Raw genomic sequence first — 26,860 nt, 5'->3', positions numbered from 1 at the left:
GGGGAGGAAACCTTTAGGAACTAGAGGAAGGTTGTATTTCTCATCATTGTTACATCGCACCCTGACTGGCTCATCTCCTCCCCGAGACCCCTCTGCTATAATTAATTCTTTATGAGAGTAGAAGGCCCTGTCTTTCTCTCGTTTCTCCCACCAGATTTTTGGTTTCTTTATATTCAGGTTTCTTCCCACAGACTCCTTTAAAAATTGTAATGCCTAAAATTTCAGCGTAAATTCTACAGCTTTTGAAAGCTTCATTTAAATTTCCTGCAGATTATAAAATGCTGTATAGGTATTTGAGAGAAAGATCATTAAGGTCAAAATATCCTCTCATTACTTCATTAAGCGTACAGTCTCCTGGTTTGCTGTGGAGTCCCTCTTGAGTCACAGTGACCCCGTGTGTTAGGGAGTAGAATTGCTTAATAGGATTTCCTTGGCCAAACTTTAATGAAAGCGGGCCACCAGCCCTATCTTCTGCTGTACCGCAAAACCCACACTCACTGCCATTGAGTTGATTACGACTCATAGTGACCCCATAGGATAGAATAGAACAAGCCCTTTGGGGATTGGAGGTTATAAATCTTTTAAAGAGATGATTACCTCATTATTCTCCCACAGTAGGTTCTAACAGCTGACCTGGAAGTTAGCAACTCAATTTAACCCACTATCCACTGGGTGAAAACCCAATCAGATTTGCACCATCCAGGATTTCAAAGTCTTGTAGATTCCCATTTTTTTCACATCTGGACTTATACAGTATCCTTTCTCCCAAATAACAGCATTTTACATTCAGTAGGAAATTTAAACGAAGTTTTCAAAGGCTGTATCATTTACGCTGAAATTTTAGGCATTAAAATCTTTAAAGGACACCGTGAAAAGAAAACTGAATATAAAGAAGCCAAAAATCTGGGTGGACAGACAAGAAAAACATCCGAACAGAATTTTAAAACACCTAGTGATTTGTGTTGGTAACCTCAAGTAAGCAGTGCTTGCAGAGCAAGGTTGGATGCGTAACTTCACCTCTCTAGGCCTCCGTTTCTGAACGACAGGGATTGGAACAGGGCATCTAAGTCTACGGACCTTCAGCCTGAGGGAGCATCCTGGCGCACACAGTCCAACCTGGGGCAGGTGGCCGCCCGACGGGCCGGGCCTAAGCGCCAAGGACTGTGCTGCAGTTCCGGGTCCCCAGCACGTGACCTCATCGAGCCCGCACCAGAGGTGCGCGAGCAGGAACGCCGCGCGGGAGCTGGGCCGCGGCCGCTGCCCAGAAGAGGATGGGAGGAGCCAGGCCGGCGTGGCCGCGAATCAGAGGACGCCGGGTCTAGACCGCTACCCCCAGCCCGTCCTCGCCCTGACTCGCCGGACGGCCGCGCGCAGCCCCCGCCTTCTCGGAGCTCCGCCCCGCCCCGCCCCCGGCCGATCATTTTCGGCGCGCTGATTGGTTGTTGCCGTGCGCACGGCGCTGCGCCCCGCCCCTCCCTGCCCCGTCCCACCGGCGTCTCCCCCTGATGCTGACCAGCTCCGGGTGAATCCGACGACGCCGGCCGGGTTGCGGCGTAGCCGCCTCCTCCTCCGTGCGCGCGCCTGGGGTCGGCGTGGGCGTCGAGGAAGCGGGGTGAGTGCCGCCGCCGGTGGCGGGCGCCCCGGGACCGGAGTGGGTTGCGCCCGCCGCACCCCCTCAGGGTGGCAGCCCCGGCCTGGCCTGCCAGACGCAGCAGCTCGGTCCTGGGTGCCGGGCTCCGGTGCCGCGGTTCCCGCGCCGCCTCGGCGGGGACGCGTCCGCTGAGCGGCGAGGCGATGTGCGGACAGAGGCCTCCGCGGCGCCTCGCCGCCCATCGCGCTGCCCGCGCGCCCACCGTGGCTGTGACGCGCCCGTGACCCGACTCAGCCACGCCGCCACGGTATCGCCCTCAAGGGGGGGTCGAAAGGTCTAGAGAGGTTGCCTGGCGGCTGCTCGGGCGGGAGGACGGCCCCTGCGTCGCCGCTGCACAGCGAACGCGGCCACGGCGCGACCCCAGCCCGCCGAGAGGCACGGTCGGCGCGGTGGCCGCGTCCCGCGCGCTTTCCCGAGCCCGTCCGCTGGGGAGGGAAGCGTAAAGGTGGGGAGGGGAAGTGGAAGAGGAAGAGGAAGAAGAGTCTTTTGAGAGTTGATCTTAGTGTCGAGTGCCCTTTTGGATCAGGAGCAGCAGAAGATTGCCGCTGTTAGCCGGCGTGGTGTAGTGGACCATTTTGTTTCTCTAGCAGTTAATCTAGGCTTCCGACGCAGCCGGTGGAGTTCTTCATCTGAAGGGTAAAGCCAGACGAGTAGTGAGTGATGGACGGCGCTCGTGCCCTCCCCTGCCTGTGCCGTGGGTGGAATTCTAGTCTCCGATTGGAGTGAATGCGTGTGTAATCAGCCTCCCGCCTCTCAGAAAGACGCGAATTTCTCCATTCGGACTGTCCGCATGATGCTCTACATGCTTGTCCTCTAAATCTCGCTTCTTGATAATTTCAGAGGCCCTTACGTCCAACGTTGTCAGTCACCTTTTCCAGTTGTTTCGAGAATTCTTGTTCTTAAGATGGAAATGAAAAATTCTGTTGGCTGTGTTGATGCCATAGGAAAAATGTAGGTTTTAGTAGAACTGGGTGAGGATGTAGCTTTCCTCCTCCGGGGAGCACCTCCCCAACCCCCCAGCCATTCTCTGCAACTGGTTTCTTACTGATGGGCATTCCTTCGCCCCACCCCACCCCTTTTTTTAGGTATTGAAAGCGGAAATGCAAGAAAATTATTTGGTATTGTGTGATCAGTAGGAAATGTTTCAGGTAGATATTTTAAGTAGGCTGTTTTACTTCAGTGTAATTTTGTTGTTTTTTTTGTTTTGTGACACCCCACCACCACCACCCCGCCCCAATTTGGAATCTTTTATGAGCTTAAAAACCCCAAGCCAATCTCACTGCCATGGAGTGGATTCCAACACATGGCCATCCTACTGGACAGGGTAGAACTGCCCTTGTGGGTTTCAGAGACTATAGTGCTTTACCGGCGGTCGAAAAACTCATCTTTCTCCCACTAATTAGCTTAAAGATTGCATAATTTAAAGGGAGTCTGCTAAATCTTTTCGGGTTAATGTATGTATGTAAAAAATCTGGGTACCCATTCATGTTTAGAGATTTGAATTGGAAATTTTTGATGACTGTGCTACTTTACTGAGTGGTGAATTTACTACCCTAGTTTCCATTTCATAGTGTTGATCCTAAGGTTATATTGATTCATTTGTTGACTTGACGGTAGTGAATAGAGGGCCTTCAGGAAAACAATGTGAACCAACATACTTGGTTTTATATTACCCTGCCGTAATCCCCTTGATAACCAACAGGAACCGAAACACTTTTTCAATGAGTACATATGTGTGTGTGTGTGTGTGTGTACATACACACAAAGACACCTATCCTTATATTTACATATATACATATCTACTTTTACCTATATATATAATTCTTTACTTTCTTGTTCTTTCTTTTTTCTTTTTTCTTTCCTCATGCCCAACTATCATGTTTACCCATTGTTCACCTCTCAGATACATTCACCTTGGGATTGCTTATTCTGCATATCTTATATAGATTGACACCGAAAGAAAAAAAGAGAGAGAGAGAGAGACCATACAAATAGTTCCAAGTCTAACTGCTAGTCTGACCCAAGTAGATGAGTTTCTCTCAGTTAAATAGCGAGCAGGCCTGTGAGAGTCCTTCAGTCTAAGCCCCTTTTCTTTCAGGTTCTGTATCCCAGGACCTGCTTACCAATAGTACTTACACCCTTTATTCCCCAGCGTTAGTGGCCAAGGGTCACCTGCAAAACCCCATTGCTGCTCCTCCTGTCAAGGATGGAGTAGTCTGTCAAGGATGGAGTAGTCTAGTGCCCCACCCCCACCCATTACACCTTTAGACTTTTCATTGTGGCCCTCTTTTGAATAACCCTAAACCAGTTCAGATGAAGTGTCAAGCACTGTCCCCCTGAGTCAGAAGTCTACAGTTAGTATTCCTCAGGGTCTTCGTGGTCTATTCTGATTTCTTTTCTTTTTTTTTTTTAATTCTGAGTTTTATATTAATCATTCTCTTGTTTAAAAAGTAAACTTTACATACATGCACAAAGTGCACACTGCACATACAAACTTGCATCCCCACACTTTTATATGTCCTAAATAATATAGTTGATTTTGAACTGACCAATGTTATAAAAAAATTTTCATATGAATGAATACTGAGCTGATTTCAAAGCTTTATGTAACTACTACTGAAAATGCCACAAAGAACTAATTTCTTGTGTATTTGTACAACCAAACACCTTGTGGGACTTGGTTCCCTGGAGGTTTAGGTCATGATTTCCTGGGGCATTCCCCTTACTTAGCCTAACAATGTGTTCAGTGTGGCTGTCCTGCCTCCTCACTGCACAGCACAGTAACTTGAGCCTGTTGGCCTGGAGCAACAGAAGAATAAAGTAAATTCAGTTTGAGAAGTAAGAGCTTTAGGAATAGGAAAGGGAATAGAACGTGTGGGGAATTGTCTCCTCTGCCATGAGGCAGAACTAAATGGTGCCTAGCCACCATTCTGAACATCTTAAACATCTGTAGAAGTACTGTATTCTATAGGAAAAGCTGATCAAAAGGAGACAAATGCAAAACACAATTTCAAATTTTCATGGACTCCCTTAGAGGGTGGATGAACTCCTGAAACTATTTCCCTGAGGTGATGATCTTTAAACCTTAAGCCAAAAATAGCACTTGAAGTCTTTCTTTTTTTGCTTCCCTACCTCTCCCTTGAGGAGCGCTGGTGGTGCAGCAGGTTATAAATTGGCCTGCTAACTACAGGGTCAGCAGTTCAAAACCACCAGCTGCTCCTCAGGAGAAAAATGAGGCTTTTTACTCCCAGAAAGAGCTGCAGTCTCAGAAATCCGAAAAGGAAGTTTTACTCTGTCCTGTAGGGTTGATTTGAGTGGGTGGCAATGAGTTTGGTCTTTTTGGTTTTACCCTCCCATGTTTGAAGTATTTTTAAAGACTTTTCTAGCTTGAAGAATGTCTGCCTTGAGTTTTATGCTCATTCAAGATGTATCTATATGGGACCAAATTGATAACGACACTCAAAGATTACATAGAAAACTTAAGAGATAGTGAATGTATGTTAAATGTGGGAAGAACAAAATAGAAAAGGACGTTGACAATGGAGAATAATCAATGTCACATTAAATTGCACATGTAGAAATTGTTGAGTTTGATGTATGTTCTTTGTATATTCTCACAACAATAAAAATTAAAACGTGTTTAAGGAGTAGAGATTTATGCAGTCTTCAGGGAAAGAAATGTCTAAATAAACTTGGTATGCTAAACATAATTGGTTAATGTTCCACGGGCCAACAAGATCATAATACCTTTGGGATTATTTCTCTGATAGGCTATAAAATCACACACCTTATTAATCTCTAGAGTTAACCTCAAACTTGACAGTACTGTAAACTGTCTATGCCTTTATGAGTGCTCATTAGTTAAACTGATAAAGTTATATCCTTAGGGTATCAGATGAGGTCCAGACAGGCGTATTAGAAAGTGCTAGTTTTTTTAGGATATACTCTGGCTGTCTGAGGGAAGGATCATAATATAGTCAATGCTAGATGGAGGTTTCCAAGACACGATGATCGGAACAGCCTCCTCAACTGTTCATCGGGCGCTATTTGTGGCAGTCAGTGGGCCATGCAGTGAGCGAGCCCTGGGAAATAGTCCGCATCAGGAGCGCAGTTGTGTGTGGACCAAGTACAGTGGAAATGTGGTCAGAGAGGGTGGGCCATGCTGTATTTTCAGTCTAAGTTAACAGATTAGGTAAAGCAGAACCTTTGTGGGGAGGTGGGAGGGGGAGTGAAATGGATATTCTGCTGATGCTGTGCTGGCTGCTAGGTGGAGAGAACTGGAACTTCATCAGCATATTATCAAGATCTAGCCAGGCTGAGAGTATTCGGAAATAGGCATCTGAGTCAGGTTTACTGGTACAACAGCACGTTTTCCTCTCTGGTTATACTGCTTCAGTCTGAACCAGTGTCCTCTGTGTCTGGGCACAACTGGACTCGAGCTTGCCTGTGCCGGATCTTTCCTTTATCCTGTATTCTCTCAGGCGGGGCTAAATGAAGTTCTCCAGTAGTTCCTTGGCAAGAAGTGTTAACATTTTTGAGAACTTCCTTACCTGAATGTTTCCATTCTCCCTTCATACTTGATTGATACTTTGGCTGGTAATGAACTTTTAGTTGGAAATAATTTTTTTTCTCTCTTTCTCTCCCAACCTGTAGCACCTACACCTTGATGCTAGTGTTTAATCAATATGATAAATATGAATGTAATATGATGTACCTTAGTGTGGATCTGTTTTCATCCATTAAATTTAGTCGTTGATGGACCATTTTAATCTAGAAACACAAGAACTACTCTGGAGAAATTTTCTTGAAATATTTTGTCATTTTTTTCTTATCTGAAAAGTGTTTAAATGGAAACTTTTTATCCTGCTCTTAAAATTTTCTCATCTGTGTTCTTTATATTTTTTGCCTTATATACTGTTAGATTTTATTTTACTTCCTGACCCTTCTGTTGGAATTTTTCTATTTTATTCTGTTGTAATGTTCTTTTTTAACTTTTTATTTTTTTTTATTTTTTTGTTTTTTCTTTTTGTTTTTTCTTTTTTAACTTTTTGAAACTTCTTTATTTTCTGGATGTTTCTTATGGTAGCACACTAGTTTTATTTCTTAGATACAGTATGTTATTTTTATTGTGTATTGAGGTTATATTGATTTTAAGTTTTCTCATCCTGTGGATTGAGAAGCTACCTTTTCCTGCTCTGTATATGTGATCCATGTTAAAGGTGTGTCGTAACCCTTGCTTTTTTGTTTATGATGATGACTACTCACCACCCACTGACTCACAGTGATGCTATAGAGCAGATAGAGCTGCCCCCTTGGGTTTTTGAGACTTTAAACTTCTATAGGCTCAGATAGCATCTTATCTCTCCCTCTGAGAGACTGGTGGGTTTGAACTGCTGACCCTTGTAGTTATCGGCTCCATGTGTAACCTGCGACACCACCAGTACACCTTTGATGGGTAATTGCATGAAAAAGCTGTTTGACAGCTGAGATATGGATGAGGGTAGCCAGTTAGGTGTCTGTGTAGTGATCTGGCTTGGCTGTGTCTTGGCCATATCTTTATACCTGCCTTGACCTGGTCAGATTCTTCAGAGAAGAGTGTTTCAGTCTCCCAGCTTGAAAGAAAGGATCAGGTTGCCAGTCTTTTGAGGTCCTCTACAATTAGCATATAGTCACTGGGTCCCATTTCTATTGTGACATCCACATCTTCATTGTGCCTGGCATCTCCAGTGGGCCATAAGGAACAGGACAAAGCCTCAGGCTTCTGGCAGAGTATGGAAGGAGCACTTGCCAACAGTGGGAGGGCCAGAGCCTGGGATGTTGCTTTCCCTGAGGCTTTACTGAGCTGGTTCTCATCTTTTTCTTTTCTTTTTTTTTTTTTTTTTGCCACTGGCTTGGAATCAGCTTTCTTGGGTCAGCTGTCAGTAAGCATTGCCCATCAACTTTCTAGCTTTCACAGTTTTATTGCTGTTGTCTTCCCTTCCTCCTGGCATTAGCAGTGTATGACTTTTGAAAAAACCGGAATGGAGTTTCAGGAGGGAGCAACATGAGCTGCTGCCTTCACCCAGAAATGATAATAGGTTTTTCACCGCCTGAGAACACGAGCAGTGCTGTCTGGAAGAGCGGCCCTTTTTGGTAAGCAGCCACCTTTTGGGTAGGTCGTGGTTGGTGGTGTTGAGTGCTCGTGTGTGCTGGAACTGTTTTTCTCGCTCATCCTCACTTTCTTAGGTACGTGCTGGCATTGATTCCAGTGTACATGCAAGGAGACCGTAGCTAAGGGGGCTCAAAGCTAGAACAGTGCTTGGCACATAGCAGCTGCTTCATGAAGCATGGAACACTGCATGGATGTGTTCAGCTGGGAAGTCCCTGAGCGCAGGAGTGAGCCCTGGTCAGTGCTGTCTCCAGAACCTATGCTTTCGTCCACCTCAGAGGCTAGTGCTAGAAGGTGATCTTGGTACTTGGAGGTGACCGCTCCCTCTGAGAAGGCCTGCTCTCAGTCATCTTCATGTCTATGCGTTCCCAGTGCTGCCTGCCCCTGAGCTCCCTTTTATCTCTGGGTCGAAGGCTGTGACTCTGAAGTCAGCTTCTCTGAATTGGGGGAGGGCATTTCCTGAGCCATCTCAGAGGGCGCAAGGGTGACTAAGCAGGGTCCCTGCTTGTAAGCCTGGGTACAGATGGCTTCATTGAGTGACTGGAATTTTGCCACGACTGATTTTTCGCTTAGACTCTATAGCAATCATTTGCATTTAGGTGGCAATTAATGATTCATTTCTATGTTTTTTCAACTTATCACAAAAAATTATAAACATACTGAAAAATGGGGAAAAACCAACAGAGTCAGCATCATTAACACTTTGCCATTCTCTCTCTCTCTCTTTTTGCCTCTTTGATAGTATATTGCCAGCATTGACTGTAATGCTATGTATGTGAGCATGTCCCCTCCAATATAAGACCATCTTCTGATGAAAGCATATTCTACCAGTGTTACATCTAGATATGTCCAAATTGTACTCAGATTTCATCCATTCACCAAGGCTGCCTTTTAAAATAGTAGCTGCTATTTTTAAAATCAAAATTGATAAAAATTTACACATTTCTGTAAAGACTTACATATTTCTGGTTTGCTAATAGTATGGTTTTAAATCTTTTTTGTTATTATCATGAAACATACATACTCAAACCCAACAATTCATTAATTTCAACATATGCAGTTCAGTGACATTGATTACATTCAAGTGTACAACCATTCTCCCTATCCCTTTCCAAAAGGAAGCATGTTTTCAACCTAGGTTAAATTAATGGTGGAGTCTTTTAGGTTTATCCATTGCAGTCCCTCAAGGTGATGTATCATCATCACCTATCCCATCTCCTCCCTGTGTATCATGTTTCCATTCCTCCTCCTCTCCTAGCTTTCTGAACTTTGTCCTGGAGTAAATGCTGTGCTGGGATCTTAATGGTTGATAAACATGAGGGTGAGTTCAGTTCTGTATCTGAAAGGTGGTGACTAAGGCTATAAGCATGCGAGTCCCGCTTGTTTCTATCTGACCAGTAAAGGTGGTCGCCTGTGATTCTGAGTTACGTTCTACATTTTTCTCCCACTCTATCCAGGATCTTTTAAGGTGATCCTTTCGGAGCAGTTGGTAGTGGGAGCCAGGCACCTCAGCATCCTTGGCCCAGCGTTGTGGAGATGGATGTGGGTGTGGGCTGTTGGGCTGTTTCCTTGTGTCTTGATTTTCATCACTGTTCTTTCTCTGGACAGGGATAGATCAATAGTTGCACCTTAGATGGCTGCTCATGAGCTTTAAACAACCCCAGCACAGTAGAGAACATCATCTTTGTGAACTGTGCTATGCCAATTGACTTTGGTGCTCTCTGAGATTATGGTACTGGTCCCCCAGGCCCAGCGACTCTTTCCCTTGAGGCGACTCTTTCCCTTGTTTAAGAAATTTTCATAAATGTATTTTTTTATCACATTCATGGATGTATTTGCAGCAAAGGTAAATATACATATACAAATATCCTGCAAATCTATGTATATTCATGAATGTATGTCCACTCTACCTACCACATCTGTTCGGCCTACATGTCTGTCCAGGCCTCTACAGGTACATCACCCCTAGGCAGCACCTGGTGGTGGCATAGTGGTCACACTTTGAGCTGCTGACCTCGAAGTCAGCTGCTCTGCAGGAGAAAGATGAGACTTCCGCTCCTTAAACAGCTCCAGTCTCGGAAACCCAAAGGAGCAGTCTATCCCGTCCTCTAAGTTCTCGGAGTTGGAATTGACTCGCTGGCATTGATATGTGTTCGCCTCGGTTGCCTCTAACTCTCGAAAACCTCCCAGTGTCTTCCCCGGCTTCCATTATTTGTTGTCAGCCTCCTCCTTACTGTCTATTGCTGTCCCGTGACCCAAGTGAACACTGGGCTACCCAGCCCATGACTTCCCCTTCTTTGCTTCCCGGCCAGGGTGAAATCTTGTGAAGGTTTTGGTTATTACTGCTATTGCCCCCTCATTGGTGAGATGGTGAATTTTAGCAGTGGAAGAGGGGCCTTTAAGGTGATTTGGTTCAATGGTTCCCAAACCCCTTAAGGGTGTATGAGATCGCAATCAGCTTAACTATACAGCGCCATTTGATCTAGCTTCACCATGGATCCCCAGAAACAAACATGATTGAAAAAGCAATTGTAATGGCCACTACTACTGCTGCTCACTGCCATTGAGTGGATTCCAATCACCGTGACACTCTCTTTTGCTGCTGCTGTTGTTAGGTGCCAGTGACTGTGTTCTGACTCAGAGTGAAACAGCGCACAGCCTGGCCCGTGCTCACAGTTGTGGTTAAGTTTGAGCCCGTTGTTGCAGTCACTGTATGAGTTCATCTTGTGAAGGGTCTTCCTCTTTTGTGCTGCCCTTCTGTTCCAAGCATGCTGTCCCCCAGGGACTGGTCTCTCCTGATGACATGTCCAGAGTTCATGGAGGAAGTCTCGCCCTCCTTACCTCTAAGGAGCATTCTCACTATATACTTCTTCCAAGACAGATCTTCTGGCCGTCTATGGTACTGGCAGTATTCTTTGCCAGTACCACAATTCACATGCACAGATTCTTATTGATCCCCCTTTTCGATGTCCAACGTTCTTTTTCCCCCCCAACTTTCAAATGCATATTTTAATAGCAGTTTCCAAAAAAGGCCTGTCCTGCATGTCTTGTAGCCACTTTGCGATGATGACTCTGTGTGACCATGAGTCGACCGTCATGCCGCTAGATAATTAAGCCCCAGAAGCCATCCTGTAGCCCTTTAAAACCTGCAGTTATGTTTATAATCCTAACCTGCCTCCCTCACCTGACCCCTCCCACCTGTGACTGAGGAGGGGACCTGCCAACAGTTAATGTCTTGTGATGCTTTCCTTGGTCCTGCCCCAGTCCCTGGGGAGGAGATCATTGGCTAAGTGGAAGGGCGGTGGGAAGAGGAAGCTCCTTGGCGAGATGGATAGGCACTGGGCCTGTAACAGTGGGCTCCCACATAAGAACTCTTGGGAGGATGGCCCAGGACCAGGTGGAGGTTTGTTCTGTTGTACACAGGGTTGCTGTGAGTCGGAATCAACTCAATGTCCATGTGAGTCGGAGCCTGACAATGACACCCACTGTCATATCTAATAAACACTGTGACTTGTGATGAAGTCTGTCCCTGTACAAAGGTGCTGATGGTCTCCCTCACTCCAGTGATTCTTAACATTTGTCTTTGTCCTTTCAGTAATCTCTGTTGAGTCTGAGACTTTCTCCCTAACACACGAGGTTCTCCTGGAGAGTTTTTCAAACTAGATTTGTTGGCATTCCTCTTGACAGAAATCTGAGCTCTCCCCATTCTTCTTCTTTTTTAATCGTTTTATTAGGGGCTCATACAACTCTTACCACAATCCATACATACATCAATTGTGTAAAGCGCATTTGTACATTCATTGCCCTCATCATTCTCAAAACATTTGCTCTCCACTTAAGCCCCTGGCATCAGCTCCTCATTTTTCCCCCTCCCTCTCTGCTTCCCCCTCCTTCATGAACCCTTGATAATTTATAAATTATTATTTTGTCATATCTTGCCCTGTCCGATGTCTCCCTTCCTTCACCTACTTTTCTGTTGTCTGTACCCCAGGGAAGAGGTCACATGTAGATCCTTGTAATCGGTTCCCCCTTTCCAGTCTACCCTCCCAGTATCGCCACTTACACCACTGGTCCTGAAGGGATCATCCGCCCTGGATTCCCTGTGTTTCCAGTTCCTGTTTGTACCAGTGTACATCCTACGGTCCAGCCAGACTTGCAAGGTAGAATTTGGATCATGATAGGGGGGGTGGGGGGGATGGAGGAAGCACTTAGGAACTAGAGGAAAGTTGTATTTTTCATCGTTGCTACATCGCACCCTGACTTGCTCGTCTCCTCCCCGAGACCCCTCTGCAAGGGGTTCTCCAGTGGCCTACAAGTGGGCTTTGGGTCTCCACTCCGCACTCCCCCCGCCCCCATTCACTATGGTAAGATTTTTTGTTCTGATGATGCCTGATACCTGGTCCTTTCGACACCTCATGATCGTACAGGCTGGTGTGCTTCTTCCATATGGGCTTTGTTGCTTCTGAGCTAGATGGCTGCTTGTTTGTTTACCTTCAAGCCTTTAAGACCCCACACGCTATATCTTTTGATAGCTGGGCACCATCAGCTTTCTTCGTCACATTTGCATATGTACCCATTTGTCTTCAGCGATCATGTCATGGAGGTGAGCACACAATGATGTGATTTTTTTGTTCTTTGGTGCCTGATAACTGATCCCTTTGGCACCTCGAGATCACACAGGCTGGTGTGCTTCTTCCATGTGGGCTTTGTTGCTTCTGAGCTAGATGGCCATTGTTTGCTTTCAAGTCTTTAAGACCCCAGATGCTATATCTTTTGATAGCCGGGCACCATCAGCTTTCACCACATTTGCTTATGCACCCGTGTTGTCTTCAGTGATCATGTTGGGAAGGTGAGCATCATGGAATGCCAGGTTAATAGAGCAAAATGTTCTTGCACTGAGGGGGTACTTGAGTGGAGGCCCAATGACACAGGACCTTTTTACAGTGTTAGAAACTGAAGATGTCACTGAGAGGACTAAAGTGTGCCTGTCCCAAACCATGGCATTTTCAATCACGGGAGCCCAAAGACGAATTGCTGCATTTGAATTATGATGCTGGCAAAGAACGAATGATTCTGTCTAGGAAGAAGTATAGTCGGAATATTTCTTAGAAGTGAGGATGGTGAGGCTTGGTGCCATATACTTAGGCTATGTCAGAAGAAACCAGCCCTTCCAGAAGGACATCATGCTTGTTAAAGTGTAGAGGGGCAGTGAACAAGAGGAAGCCCCCTAGTGAGATGCATTTCAGTGACTGCCAAAGTGAGCTCAGGCAAAGCAATGATTGTGAGGATGATGCAGGCGGGCGGGACCAGCCATGTCTTGTTCTGTTGTGCTCAGGGTCATTGAGGGAGAATTGACTTCTTAGCACCTAGCAGCCCCCATCCAATTTCAGTGTAGCAGTTATCTGTGATTTACAATTCAGAAGGCAAATAAGCATTCACTGAGATTAAATATGTAAAATGTCTTTTCCAAAAGTATTAAAATCTCTCAATAATTCATGTTGTTAGATTTTAAGGCCTATAAAATATTCAGTGTGGGTGCTTAGAAATCAGGTTTATAGTGCACCCAAGAAGAAAAACTATTCTGCAGACTCTTGGCAAGGTTTAAACCACCAGTAATCACCAAAGGTCATTGTCAACCTCATTGGACTGCTTGCTTCAGTTTTCAATGAGCACTGTGTTCCTGTAAATTGGGACGATTTCCTCTTTTGTCTTAGTCTTGATTTTTTTTTTTTGTCAGGGGGGTCTTACAGGCAGTGGAACAGCAGCTAGATTCTTTCCATAGAATGTGAGACTGGATGATGGTGGTCAGCAGTGTAGCAGAGTGGCCGTGGGCACAGACTTAGGAATCCAACTTGCTCTGCAGTGGAGATGTTGGCGTTCCCTTCTGTTCGCTGCCTGACCTTGGTCAAGTTAACTATTCTCTCAACCCGTGAGCCACGTGTGGAGCGCTGTAAATATCGAATAGCCAGCCTATAAATAACTTCAACACCACCGGACAGAGACCCATCACTACGGAGCTGACTCCAACTCACATTGGTCCCAAGGCTGTAATCTTTACGGAGCAAGCAGCCTGCCAAACCTGTCCCTTGAAGCTGCTCACTGCTGGCCTTTTGGTTCCCACCCGAGTGCATGACCACCAGGTCCTCTTGTAAAGAGCTTAAAAAGAGGGGCGTGGATTCCAATTCAAAGCGACTCTATAGGGCAGATCAGAACTGCCCCATAGGGTTTCTTAGACTCTAAAATCCCTGAAGAAACATGTAGGCACATCTTTCTGTGGTGGATTGACAGGTGGTTTTAAACTACCAACCTGTTTGCTAGTGCCTGAGCATCTTTAGCCACTGCCCAAATTTAGCCACTGTTTCAAACTTAGCAAATACCCTGTTATTAATAGCTAATGGTAATATTAGGAGAGATGTAGACTTTTATTTTTTTGCATTATATTCATTTATTTTTCCTTGGCTCTGTAGATTTCATAAAGGAGGGTTCTAAACAAATAATAAGAATCAGCAAGTATATGGTGTTAATTGTCTTTAAAACAAAACAAAGACAAGAACAACTTTGTATTTTAAAAAAATGTAATTCATGCTCAACCCAGCAAACTTCGAAAATATAAAGCAAAAAGCAAAACAAGCATGTGTTCCTACCATGCACATATCTTATGAAAGTGATGGTGTTTGTCCTTTCAATATATTTATGTATGTGTATGTTTATTTGAATAGATACAGCTAGTTCTTTAACCTGCTTTTTCACTTATTAGTCTTTACAAGGCATCCTGGTGACAACCATGGGTACGCACTGAGCTGTTTAACCCAGGGTCAGCGTTCAACCCACCCGCAGCTCCAGGGAAGCAGGATGAGGCTGTTTATGGCTATAAGGGTCTGACTCCCGGAACCCCAAGGGATCAGTTTTTCCCTGACCTATGGGGGTCTTTATGAGTTGGACTTGACCCCACAGCAGTGGGTTTGGGATAGTCAGTACATTTACTCATGCCAGGAAATCTTTCTCAAAAGTAGACTTTAAAATATCCACATTAAGTAAACTATTTTACTTACATATTTACTAATCTATTAGACTTTGAGATTTAGCTTTAGTATCCTTTGCCATATCAATTTCCAGAGGCCCGATAACCTGTATTAAATATTGTGTCGCCAAGTTTCTACTTTCAGTCAGGGAGACAATGTCAATTTTTCAGTTGGGTTCTAAAACTCATTGCATTGGCCACAACTTACAGATGTTGCTCCTGATAATGGGTTTTATTAGGGAAGTTGGCTTTCAGGTGAGAAATGCTTTGGATACAGCTGTTCAGGGTTCCTGCCCACAGGAAGGTGTCACATTTTTTCACCACATCAAAGATTCTGGTTCTAGGTAAGGCTGTCATGTGTCTGTCTCCCAACCTCACAGCCCCTTCCTACAGAATCAGAGCCTCTTTTCAGATTTACTACCTCCGATTGATTAGTAAGCAAGTGCAAGCTTGCTTACTGGGTAATACATTCCTTCCTGCTGCCCACAAATTTGGAGATTTCCTTTATACTCTCAGCATGCCAGCCCTGAGCTTAGGAGTTTCCCCGCCTCCCTCACTTTTGCCCTGCTGGCTCCCACCACTCCTTTGGGTTTGATCGTGTGTTGGAATGGCACAGCTCTCAAGAAGCCTTCGTAGAGCTTAAGTGAGTTTCCTAGAGGGAAAGGGTATTTGAAGGATCCCCTGGACAGAGCTAACCTCTCATGGTGCCGCCCTCTCAGGGAGTCCCTGGTGAATGGTTAAACTCCTGCCTGGTAACTGAAAGGTTGGCTCTTTGAACTGATCGATAGGTGCCTTGCAATATGCTTCTGATAAGTCAGATTCGGAAAAACCGAACTGAATGTAGTTTACTCTGGGACACATGGGTTTCATGATTTGGAATCAACTCCATAGCAAGAGGTTTGGTTGTGGTTTTGACCCTCTCTTTTAACAATCAGGAAGCTCATGGCATGTTGGGGTCCAGAGTTTTTATTGGGTATGTTACTCTGGAATGCAAATTCCAACTCCTCCTCGGTGAGGCCACCTGATTTCATGAGGTATCATGTCATGGCTCCGCCAGCTCCAACTCCTGAGTCCCCTCATCCCTCACCTAATCTGCAGGGCGTGGCCTGAGATTCTAAGATTCAGAGAAAAAAAAGTGGGCCTCAGGAATACAGGACACAGACCAGAATCTTTAGGCAAAGTTCATGTAAATGCCCCATTCTTTTTCTTAGATTTTCTTTTTGTTTGTAGGGGACACCATTTAATGAAAAATCCACACGTAAAGGGTAAACATGGCAGGCTTCCTAGATAATTTCCGTTGGCCGGAATGTGAGTGCGTTGACTGGAGCGAGAGAAGGAACACAGTGGCATCTGTGGTCGCAGGCATATTGGTAAGTGAGAAAATCTGCCTTGTGATTGACCTTGGAAACCATTGATCCCTTTGACCCTTCCAGATTGATTTCCTTCACTGTTGTTTTATACAAATAATTATCAGAGTTCTGGATAGTGTTACTACACAGAACAAGGGAGCCCTCAGTTATGTGACTTTGATAATACAGTGATTATAGATCTTTTATAATATGCATATGTCACAGGTCTCAGAATGTTAAGTAACCAAACATGACTACGTGACTCATTTTCAGATGTAAAGACAGCATTAAAAACCTGCTCTGGGGCAGGGGTACCATCTCCAGTCCCCAGACTGCAGCACTGGGACGGGAATGGGTGGGAGGAAGTAGAGATTTGTGGAAGAAACTTACTTCATTTTCTTCCCATTGTTTTCTCTTGAACCCTTTTTCTTGAAACAATCAAGCATATAAACAAAAGTTGAAAGAATGGTGTAAAGGTTCTTTCTATTCTTCTTACCTTTATTTATCATCCAGCTTCAAAATATACCAAATCATGACCAGTCTTTCCTTCATTATAGTTATCAACCACTTCGCTCTTCACTACATTATTTGAAACACATTTCAGTGTCTTTCTTGTATTAAAAAAAGTGTACTGTGATAACATATAAAATATAGAATTTGGCATCTTAGCCATTTTAAATGTTCAGTGCCATAGTTGATATTCACAATATAATATGACCATCCATCATCACTGCTATTGCTGCGTTAGTTCTTTTTTGAAGGGTATAGTTCAACACCTGAAGTCCAACAGGAAAAAAAAAAACAACAACAAAAAGGACCCCTGATGGCATAGTGAGCTCTGACACCGTTGCCCCTGGGTGTGCACCCACTGCTCCTCCCTGGGAGAAAGATGAGTCTGTCTGCTCCATGAAGATGAAACAACAACAACAGCTAAAGCAGAGCAGGAACTAAAGATTACTGTGTAACACCTGCATGTGGAATGCTCAGATGTTTACACATTTTCCTCTCTCTTTAGAGTTATCTTGCCTGCACCTAATTTGATAATAACATTCTTTGGCAATAACATGTAAAGTCCATTCAGCTTATTTTACGTAGAAACATTACTTTTACAAACAGAATGTTGAATCAGTTACGTAATAGTCAAATTTCATAATACAAACTAGCATTTAAAATAGCATAGCTGACGCATGGCAAGTAGACAACTCACTTGTGGAAGCAAAAATACTTGGGCATACTAAAGCGAAACCTGCTAGTCATCACCTGGAGCCCAAGTGGCATAATGGTTACGCATTGGGCTGTTGACCACAGGTCAGCAGTTCAAAATCACCAGCCGCTCCCCTGGAGAAAGATGAGACTTTCTATTCCCGTACAGCGTTACAGACCCAGAAACCCATGGGGCCGCTGTGCCCTGTTTTACAGGGCCACTGTGAGTCAGAATTGACTCGATGGCAGGGAGTTTGGGTGTTTGGACTAACCGTCTGCATTTGGCTTAGCCTGGCCCAGTCCGAATGTCCTCTGGAGAGATCAGAAAGACAGGACTTGATCAGGGATGGGGTCAAGTGGAGAGTAGTTAAAAGGGGACCTTCGGCTCTCTATGATGATGGTGGGAAAGAAGCAGAGAATTCTTACTCAAATACCATTTTAATCTTGATTGAGAGCAGGACTTCAGAACCTGACACAACTTAGTGACCTGTATTCCTCTCATCTGCTGTAGCGCAAACAGGAGATTCTTACTTTTATATTTCAGGGTTCAACAGTCAAGTAGAAATATTTTTTCAAATTTATGTGCTAGAGGAAACGGGCAGTTCAAGATGAAGCCGGTGTGCTCGCATTCTAAGTGCCTTGGGCTATTTCTCAAGTTCTTTACAGGTTGGTGGATAATGATTGACGCAGCCGTGGTGTATCCTAAGCCAGAGCAGTTGAACCATGCCTTTCACACGTGTGGTGTGTTTTCCACATTGGCTTTCTTCATGTAAGTATGAAGGTAATCCTCAAATCAAGATTGCATTTCTAAAAAATCATTCCCTTCAAGTTCAATGCTATATATTGGATAACTATTAAATTTAATGAATAGATTTTCCTTTAAGATGATAACTATGCCTGTACACCCTCATTTTATTAAGATTTTTTTATTAAGAGTGAATGTTAGATTTAGTCAAATATCATTTAACGCTTATGAAGATTATCATGTGATTTTTTTTTTTGTTAGTGTCAATCTGGTAAATTACCATATTTTATATGTTTCAATGTAGACCTGAAAAAATTGAATGCCTTTGAAATCAGGCTCTTAAAATGATAAATGTTGGCAATTTTCTTGTCAGATAAAAGATAACGTTATGTCTTAAAATTGATGGCTGTGCTCGATTTCTAGTTTTCTAATGTGACATTGTTGAACACCCAACTTTGGCCATCAGTTTGAAATTCAAGGAGGACCAGCTCTCACAATGACCAGGAGGTCGAGGGGCATGGTGGGAATTGAGAAAGATAAAGGGATCAGATAAGAGACAGGCGAGTATGGGCCTTCCAGGGCACGAAGAGCATCGACACGCCAAGGCCCCAAACGTGAGTCAAGGCAGGTTTATACACAGTTGTTGTCACTCGGTGACAAGTTCTCTGACAAAGGAATTGTTGACAGTTTCTTAGAGGGCAAATAGAAGCAAGGTGATCTTTCACCAGTTAGACCATGGTTTGGAGGAGAGGATAACTGGCACTTGCAGAATACTGTGTTCCAGCCGTTTCCCAGGGAACAGGAGAGCAAGCATTTACCTTATCTTCGTTGATGTCAGACTTTCAGTTTCAGCTCTGGGCAGAGCTGACAGCTTTTTCCCACGGCCCTGCTTAAACCGTGGAATATGGCAACAGTCCTGTCTTATATGAGAAAGGAAAATGAGGTACAGACCGCCCCGTAAATGCACTCTGTCACTCAGAAGCCTGGGTGTTCTGAGCAACAGAAGATACCTCAAGACAATGTGCTCCCTTGCATGGGGATATTCTTTTTTCTTTGATGGGCGACTGGCTGTGCTTGCTAATATTTGGCAGGAGGGGAGGATTTGGCAGGAGGATTGGCCTCCGCATCCACAAAAGAGGTTTGTCTGTGACATTTCTGTCGCATTACATTTTCTAGCTTATCAGGCTTCTCACTTCATGAAGGCAGGGATGTCTTTAACGATTGAAAATACGTTCAATAAACACTTTAAGATTATATCATTTTCTTTTATTGTCAGGAGTTTGCAAAATAATTTATAATAAAGAAAATAGAACTATGTAGATCCATTCAGACTGCTAAGAAAAGGCAATTCTTGCTTCTAATTCATGAGCCCTGCTCTAACAGATAAGAGAAGCCGAATAAAGTAGACCATTGTACATATAGACCAAGTTTCCTCTGAGTTTGAGAAATGGAATAGGGGAAATTTTCAGACTCTCATCCTGAGTAAAACTGTTTAACTCTTGATTGCCATGAGAACCTTAAAATTGTACAGCCAGCTTTAATTTATTCATATGTAAAGGTAAAGTAGGCAAAGACATCTTAAAATTGGCTCCCCCTTTAATGATCTCTGGGAGCAGATCATTGATCTCTTAAAATAAGTATGGGTTTTCCCAGTGTACGTTAGGAAAATTAGGCAAATGTGATATTTCTATTCACTCGGTTATTAGTTAAATTAGAAGGTGATATTTATTCATGCAAATGGTTTATTAGGAAATTAACTATTGTCCCTTTTAACATCTGTATACCTTTAACAGTATATAACTAGGTGACTTTGTTTTGTTCTAGGATAAATGCTGTGTCCAATGCTCAAGTGAGAGGTGACAGCTATGAAAGTGGCTGTTTAGGAAGAACAGGTAAAGCCCCCTGGAGGTGCTAACAAATGCAGGCAGGCAAAAGAAGGGTGCATTAGCAGGGCAAGAGGGGGAGGGGAAACTGTAGTGAATCATTGTTCAGGGCTGACAAATGTTTATATGGAATATTTATATTAACTTAGAAAAAGTATCTTATGTTAATTAAGTTCTTTCCTATTAAAAAGTTAGTTACTGCCAGGAGTTACCATTTCTGTGATCCTTTGCTGTCCATATTATGTAGTTGTGTTAACTGTTCCTGAATTGCCCTCTGTGTACAACAGGATCAGATTCATAGGGTTTCACTGGCTGATTTTTACCCCCCAGAAGTAGATTGCTAGGCTTTTCCTCTTAGTCGGTCTTAATCTGGAAGCTCTGCGGAAACCTGGTCCGCATCAGAGCAACACCAACTAACGCCTTCACTGATGCCCAGGTGGTGGCTGCATATGAAATGCATTGGCTGGGAAGCACACCTCATCTCCCCTCACAGAAAGTGAGAATCTACTACCGAACTGCCACTGTCCCCTATATTTTATACACCTCATGTTACCATTCAAAATCAGGGGGTCTTAGAGTCCGGGTGGTGGACTGGTCCCCTCGTATATTAGGTTAATGATGGTTCTAGTGTTATATCTTCCTAAGACATTACAGATTTACAAAAATGAACAAAAGCATAAAGCCTCTTTCTCCACAGGCGCTCGAGTTTGGCTTTTCATTGGTTTCATGTTGATGTTTGGGTCACTTATTGCTTCCATGTGGATTCTTTTTGGTGCGTATGTTACCCAAAGTAAGTATTGATTCTAACTTCATTTCATAGGAGGGATTCAGATAGACCTTTTTTTTTAAAAAAAAAGATCATTTATTGGGGGGGAGGGGTCTTATAGCTCATAACAATACATACATCAATTGTATTAAGCATATTTGTACATATGTTGCCATCGTTATTTTCTAAACATTATATTCTATTTGAGCCCTTGATATCAGCTCCTCTTTTTATTCTCCCTCCCCACTCCCACCCTCGTTACCTCTTAATAAATTATAAATTATTATTTCATCTCTTACACTGACTGCTGTTTCCCCTCCCCCGCGGTTTCTCCCCTCCCCCCTTCCCCCTACTTTCCTGGTATCGCTACTCCCTTTTCTGTTCCTGAGGGTTTATCAGATATGACTTCGACATTTGCCCTAGTCTGTTAATGGTTGAATTATTTAGTAAATTTGGAATTGTTCTATTGAAGATACATAATTCTTTAGTAAAAGACTTTATTTACTTATTGTGAATCTTATTGAAACTGCTAGAGTCATAGGGTGCAGTAGAGTTGCTCTGGTTCACAGAGGAAGCCCCGGGTGACATTGCGTCACCCTCCACCATTTCTAGAATTTCTCACTTCCACACTTAGCTTGGACAGCCAGGCTCTTACAATAGAGATCCCGTTTCTTGGTAGTTGCAAAAGTAAAAGTGAGAAACCAGTACAGGTCCACAGACCCTAATTCCTAGTTCCCAAATCCCTAAAGCTCCGAAAGCCACCTTTTCTCATAATCAGTTTGGCAGCAGTTTGACCTGAACTAAACAGGGTTAGAGAAAGGAAGAGACTTTCTGCTCCCCAAAGAGTTAGAGTCTTGGAAACTGACAGGGGCAGTTCTACCTTGTCCTGTAGAGTCGGCATCAACGCAGTGGCAGTGAGTTTGGTTTTGGTTTGCACAGGGTTAATTTTGGTCTTTATTCCATTTAGTGTATAAATATTCAGATGTTTCATTGAAAGGATGTTGATTAATTGTGAAATGCTGGCTCGAATCCAGCTGGGGTGCTGTGTATAATACTTACTCTGTTTTACCATTCTAAAACCTGAAAACCCTCAGTTCCAAAGTCCTTGCTCCAAGGATATTTCAGTGAGGGCTGTGGACCCCAGAAGCAGCTTGTGAAACTTTGTAGAGCCTAGACGGAAAATAGAAATACATGATTAATCCTGAAAGGCATGTAGGGAAGTACCAAGTTTGCAAAGGTTGTGAGCTCATTGGTTGTATCTTAATCTTTTAAACAATTAGTATAGATTGAGCGATTTCTCCATTATAGATCTTTATGTTTCTATAGCATAGTTTGTTATATACAGGTTTTTTTAAAATAGAATATGACTTTACTTCATAGGGAATTTCTAACACTTTTCTAATCCTTCTAAAGATTTTTTTGAACAGTTAATAACCATATTGGCAACTAATGTTATTTAGCACTTATGGGTCAGTTACTGCTGTAACGACTGTACATAATCACTTACTTTTCAGGCCCTGTGAGCATTCTAATACACATTTTATAGATGAGGAAAATAAGTATAATGAAGTTAAATAATTTTCATATTTAGTCACTGGTGAAGTTAAGATCCAAACCCAGAGGGGTCTGGCTCAAAGCTGTAGCTCTTAACTACTATCTTGTTTGATATATATCAAAACCTAAAAGTTGAACCAGTTTTTTAATCAACCTGTGTGGTTTTAGAAAAGGTCAGTATCTAGAATAAATGTAAATAGCTCCACGAAGATACTAACCATTCCCACCTGGATAGATCCCATGCAAAGCATAATTGTGAATTGTAATGAATCATTTTTATAGCTGTTGGATTTGCAAAATTTGCAAAAGTAGAACTCCTTAATTAATGAGAGAAAATACCACAGGGTTTAAATAAGCAGGACTTGAATCTGTATTTTTCTAGCATCTGTGTTTCTGTATGGGACAAGCTGTATGCCAGGTGCATTTCCCAACGTGGTTCTGGGGCAGCAAAAACCCTAGCAGTTACTTTAAACAAAAACAAAGCCTAGTATGTTCACTCTTTTTTATCCAGAATGAAGCAGCCCTACCTTTTCTTTTTAAAAAAAAATTTATACCCCAAACCAATAGCTGGATTTCCTTGGTATTCATGAAACCAGTGTAAACTATTAAAGTAAATGGGTTTTTTTTGAGCCTGGATGTACATGTAACTTTTTGAAAGGTACATTTTTGTGACACTAAATCAATAGGCAACAATCTTTATTTTTCCTGGGATATCTCTTTTTATTATTTTGGAAGAATCAGATTGGATTTTCTTATTTTGAATTCATTATGGATTTCTTACAGTTAATGGCCAATACCAATGTTTTGTAGTATTCCAAACCAGTGCTGTCAGGTTGGTTCTGACTCGTGGTGACCCTGTAAGGTTAGAGTAGAACTGCCCCACAGACAGGGCTTCCACAGCTCTAACTCGTATGGAAGCCCACTGCCACATCTTTACCCACAGCAGTGGCAGGTGGGTTCAAACCAACCACCTTCCAGTCAGCAGCTGAGGACTTCCACCACCAGGGCTCCTTCTGTCATAGACAGAGTGTGTCATTGTAACGAACCCAAAGACTGTCCTATTGTTATTGACCTTTTTTTTTTTTTTTTACTATTTACCTTTTGTAATCTAATCTGTTTTCCTCTCTGTGTGTAGATACAGATGTTTATCCAGGACTAGCTGTGTTTTTCCAAAATGCACTGATATTTTTTAGGTAAGTTGGCTAATTGCTCAATTGTATCAGTGACATGTAAAGATGTGCTATTTTTATCATAAGAGCAGCATCTACACAGACCACTTTAAAAATCTCTGAGATTGGTTAGAACAATGTTCTCAACCTTCCTCATGCTGCGACGCTTTAATATAGTTCCTCATGTTGTGGTGACCCCCCCCAACCATAACATTATTTTTGTTGCTACTTCATAACTGTAATTTTACTACTGTTATGAATTGGGCGATCCCTGTGAACGGGTCGTTTGACACCCTCCCCCACCCCCCCAAAGGGGTCGTGACCCACAGGTTGAGAACTGCTGGGCTAGACTGAGTAAAGCTGCTTTTTAAAGTTGAAAATCCCACTGTTGTTGAAGAGCATCATAGACTAATTACTTAAATAGGGGATCCTGTTATGTGCCAGGACCTCTGTGGCATGCTTTTCAGATGCTACCTTGTTACGACTTCTCAGGGAATATAGAGATCAAGTGAGGGGGAAGGAAGTGAGGCTCAGAATTCACTTAAGGATACCTGCTAATAAATGCAGAGCTGGCATTTGACTATTGCTTCCATAACCTGTGCTTTAAAAAGTCTCAGATATATTTATTAATTGAAAAAGGAAACATCAGAGGCAGACTGGCTATGAGGCCCACTTGTGAGTTTCCTTTGTGCTGGGCCTAATTCAGTACTGGGGTGCAGTATGGCCTCTCCTCTTTTTCCTTTGCAGGCTCAGTGCTAGACCTTCTCATTTTTCTCTTTCTAGGTCACCACCTTTATGTTTGGAACTTTAATCATTGCCTATATACCAATGAGTTGAGAATTCTATCTTCAGGTCTAAACCGTGTTTCCAGATCCTTAATAAACCTCTTGCTTTGCTTGATTGACATTTCCAGTTCAGCACAACCTTCTTGCTTACAACTCAACTCATGATTCGAGTGTCCCATCTCTCCAACCCCACCTTTGCTGAGCTAGCTCTCTCTTAGATCCTGGCTGAGGTGCTCCTTCCTCGGCACATCTTTGTTGACCTCTCTCACTGGCTTCCATCTGTATGTGCCGCTGTCATGCTCCGATGCTCTATTATTCTGATGCCCAGACACACTCCCAGTTCTGAGCCGCATGCTTGGTGCATGGCCAGTACTCGGGGTGCAGTGATGATCTGCTGAGGGAACTAAAGGTGGCTGCATGAGCTAGGTTGAATATATATATATATATATATATATATATATGTTACATGGAGAAATTCTTTGACTTTTCGTATATTTGAAAATTTTCATAATAAAAGGCTGAGAAATGCAACCAGGAACTTAAACCAGTACAAAAAAAGTATCATTACCTTACCTCCCCTGCTTTGATGAGGGCAAAGACCAAGGGGATCTGCAGTAGGTCGGTAGTGCTTCCCTTGAGACCAGGAAGAAAGGGTTACTGAGCTTTCTTACTGAACCAGGTTTAGATTCATATTCTAGCTCTGGTCTTGATTTGCACTAATAAATTAGGTAATTGTTTAGGGGTGAGTGGTCGGGAATGAATTTCAGCATGGTCTGGCAGAACCTAAAGATGTAAAATGGCCCCTGTACCTGCCACTGTGAGAAATGTCCCCTTTCCTTCCGGGTTTGCTCTAATGACATTGCAGGCTCTAAGGTCGAGGGCTTACCTAACCTGAGGCAGCTAGGTTGACGACTGCTTTTCAAAATATGTGAATTGAGGGCAACTGCTGCATTATCGTTCACTTTTAGAAACTCATACAAAGGAACCAGTGAACTTGTCGACATGTATTAGCAGATGGGTTCTTTGTCGCTGGCTCCACATGTTGTTTGCTCATGATTCCTTCATCTCTCTTTAGCACTCTGATCTACAAATTTGGAAGAACGGAGGAGCTATGGACCTGAGATCACGCCTGCCATCACCTTTCCTTTTTGTCATGTTCCATTTTTAGATCCGTTTTTATCTCAATATAATTTACACATTGCCAAATGGAACAGATTGTACATTAGGTGTCTTTGTTCCTGTACATTTTTATGCTGTGAGTTTTGAAAGAGTTTCATGAAATTTCTGTTTGTTTATTTTTCACTGAGTATAGACTGTTAATATGTACATAACATAGGATTATATGGATGGAATGATGAGTATCAGTTTTTTATTCCTGAAGACTAATTGCGTGATCTGTTCCCAATGTACATCATGTCACTTTACGGTTAACTGTTTCAGTATGTTTAATTTTTGAAGACATGTGAAAAATATAGTTTCATGGACCTGAAGTAAGCACTGAGCCACTTAGAAAGGTATTTCAGCAAGCTGTAATTTATTTTGGCTTAAAAAAGATTTTTTTAAAGGAAAAAAAATAAGTTCTTATATACTAAAGAAGTGGACTTTTATAAGAAGATTTTTTTAAATGCCTGAAGGGCTAGTTTGAAAGCCTCCTTTGGAAACGACTCTTCTGATAAGACTTTGTTTGAGAAGGGATAGTTCATTATCAAATACACTGGATTTTGTAAGGTTAATGTAAAAAGACTGCCAGGCAGCTGGGCGGCAACATGTTTCTTATAAAAGCAGCTTAGGTTCCCTCTCCACTGGGATTCAACTGTGACAGCCTACCATTATCCACATTTTAAAATCCAATTATCAAGCAAGTTTGAGGCAACCACAGTTTTAAAAGCATGAGCCATATAACAAAAGGGGGCATAATTAGTTTGAAGACAAAAGTACTTCCTCCCTAAGGGAATTATTACAACCTAGTGAAAAATTAGGCATTTTATTTACTTAGCTACCAGATTGCAAGTCTCATTTTGCTCTTGCTCTCAAGCTTTGGATGAAGTGTTCCTGCAAAATAATATCTTCAACTTGAACGTTTGTGCTACAATCAAATACTTCTTTTACTGAGTTTCAAATACTGTATTTTACTATGTGCACTCCTATGAGAGATTTCAGGGTGTTAGTTGGGTCTTTAAGCACCATTTTTGCTTTCATTTGTTTTACAAGTTTTATGTTGCACTTTCTCCTCCAGAAGATTTTATAGAGCCATGTTACAAGACAGAATGACATCAATGGGATTACCGTGTTTTTTAATGCAGGCCTTACTTTGCTGAACTTCTCTGGCCTCTGGAGAGGCTAGCCAGGCACAGAGTATGAAGCAGCTTGTGGAACGCTGTGCCATTGTCTAGCTACCATCTTGTCTAATCCTTGCTTCTTGTGCTTTTCGTCAAAATGTCAGTAAACTGTCTTGCTTCCAACACATTGTAAGACTGATTTACTTGATTCCACTTGTAACCGGTTGCAATAAATATCACATCTCATGTGTACTAATGTTTTTAAATTTGTTGGAGAAAACGAGCCATTAAAATGATATGACCTTCA

The 26,860-nt window shown here is 42.9% G+C and overlaps 1 protein-coding gene across 2 annotated transcripts; it reads left to right on the top strand.

Moving 5' to 3' along the window:
- The first annotated feature begins 1,520 nt into the window (after window positions 1-1,520).
- TMEM50B (transmembrane protein 50B) lies at window positions 1,521-26,860 on the top strand. Of its 2 annotated transcripts, none has more exons than XM_045284818.1 (7): window positions 1,521-1,612; window positions 16,051-16,190; window positions 18,029-18,141; window positions 19,942-20,009; window positions 20,698-20,790; window positions 23,456-23,513; window positions 25,350-26,860. In XM_045284818.1, exons 2-7 carry the CDS (start codon window positions 16,092-16,094, stop codon window positions 25,393-25,395), a joined length of 477 nt encoding a protein of 158 aa, XP_045140753.1. In that variant the 5' UTR covers window positions 1,521-1,612; window positions 16,051-16,091; the 3' UTR covers window positions 25,396-26,860. The 2 variants fall into 2 exon arrangements, with proteins under 2 accessions (XP_045140753.1, XP_045140754.1); XM_045284819.1 differs by lacking the exon at window positions 1,521-1,612 and adding an exon at window positions 7,645-7,783.

Source organism: Echinops telfairi, unplaced genomic scaffold (assembly GCF_000313985.2).
Source record: "Echinops telfairi isolate 266 unplaced genomic scaffold, ASM31398v2 ScPeMD7_7469;HRSCAF=8507_0, whole genome shotgun sequence".
Classification (NCBI taxonomy): domain Eukaryota; kingdom Metazoa; phylum Chordata; class Mammalia; order Afrosoricida; family Tenrecidae; genus Echinops; species Echinops telfairi.
The sequence above is the reverse complement of the archived record's forward strand: the minus strand, read 5'-3'. Positions and strand labels throughout refer to the sequence as shown.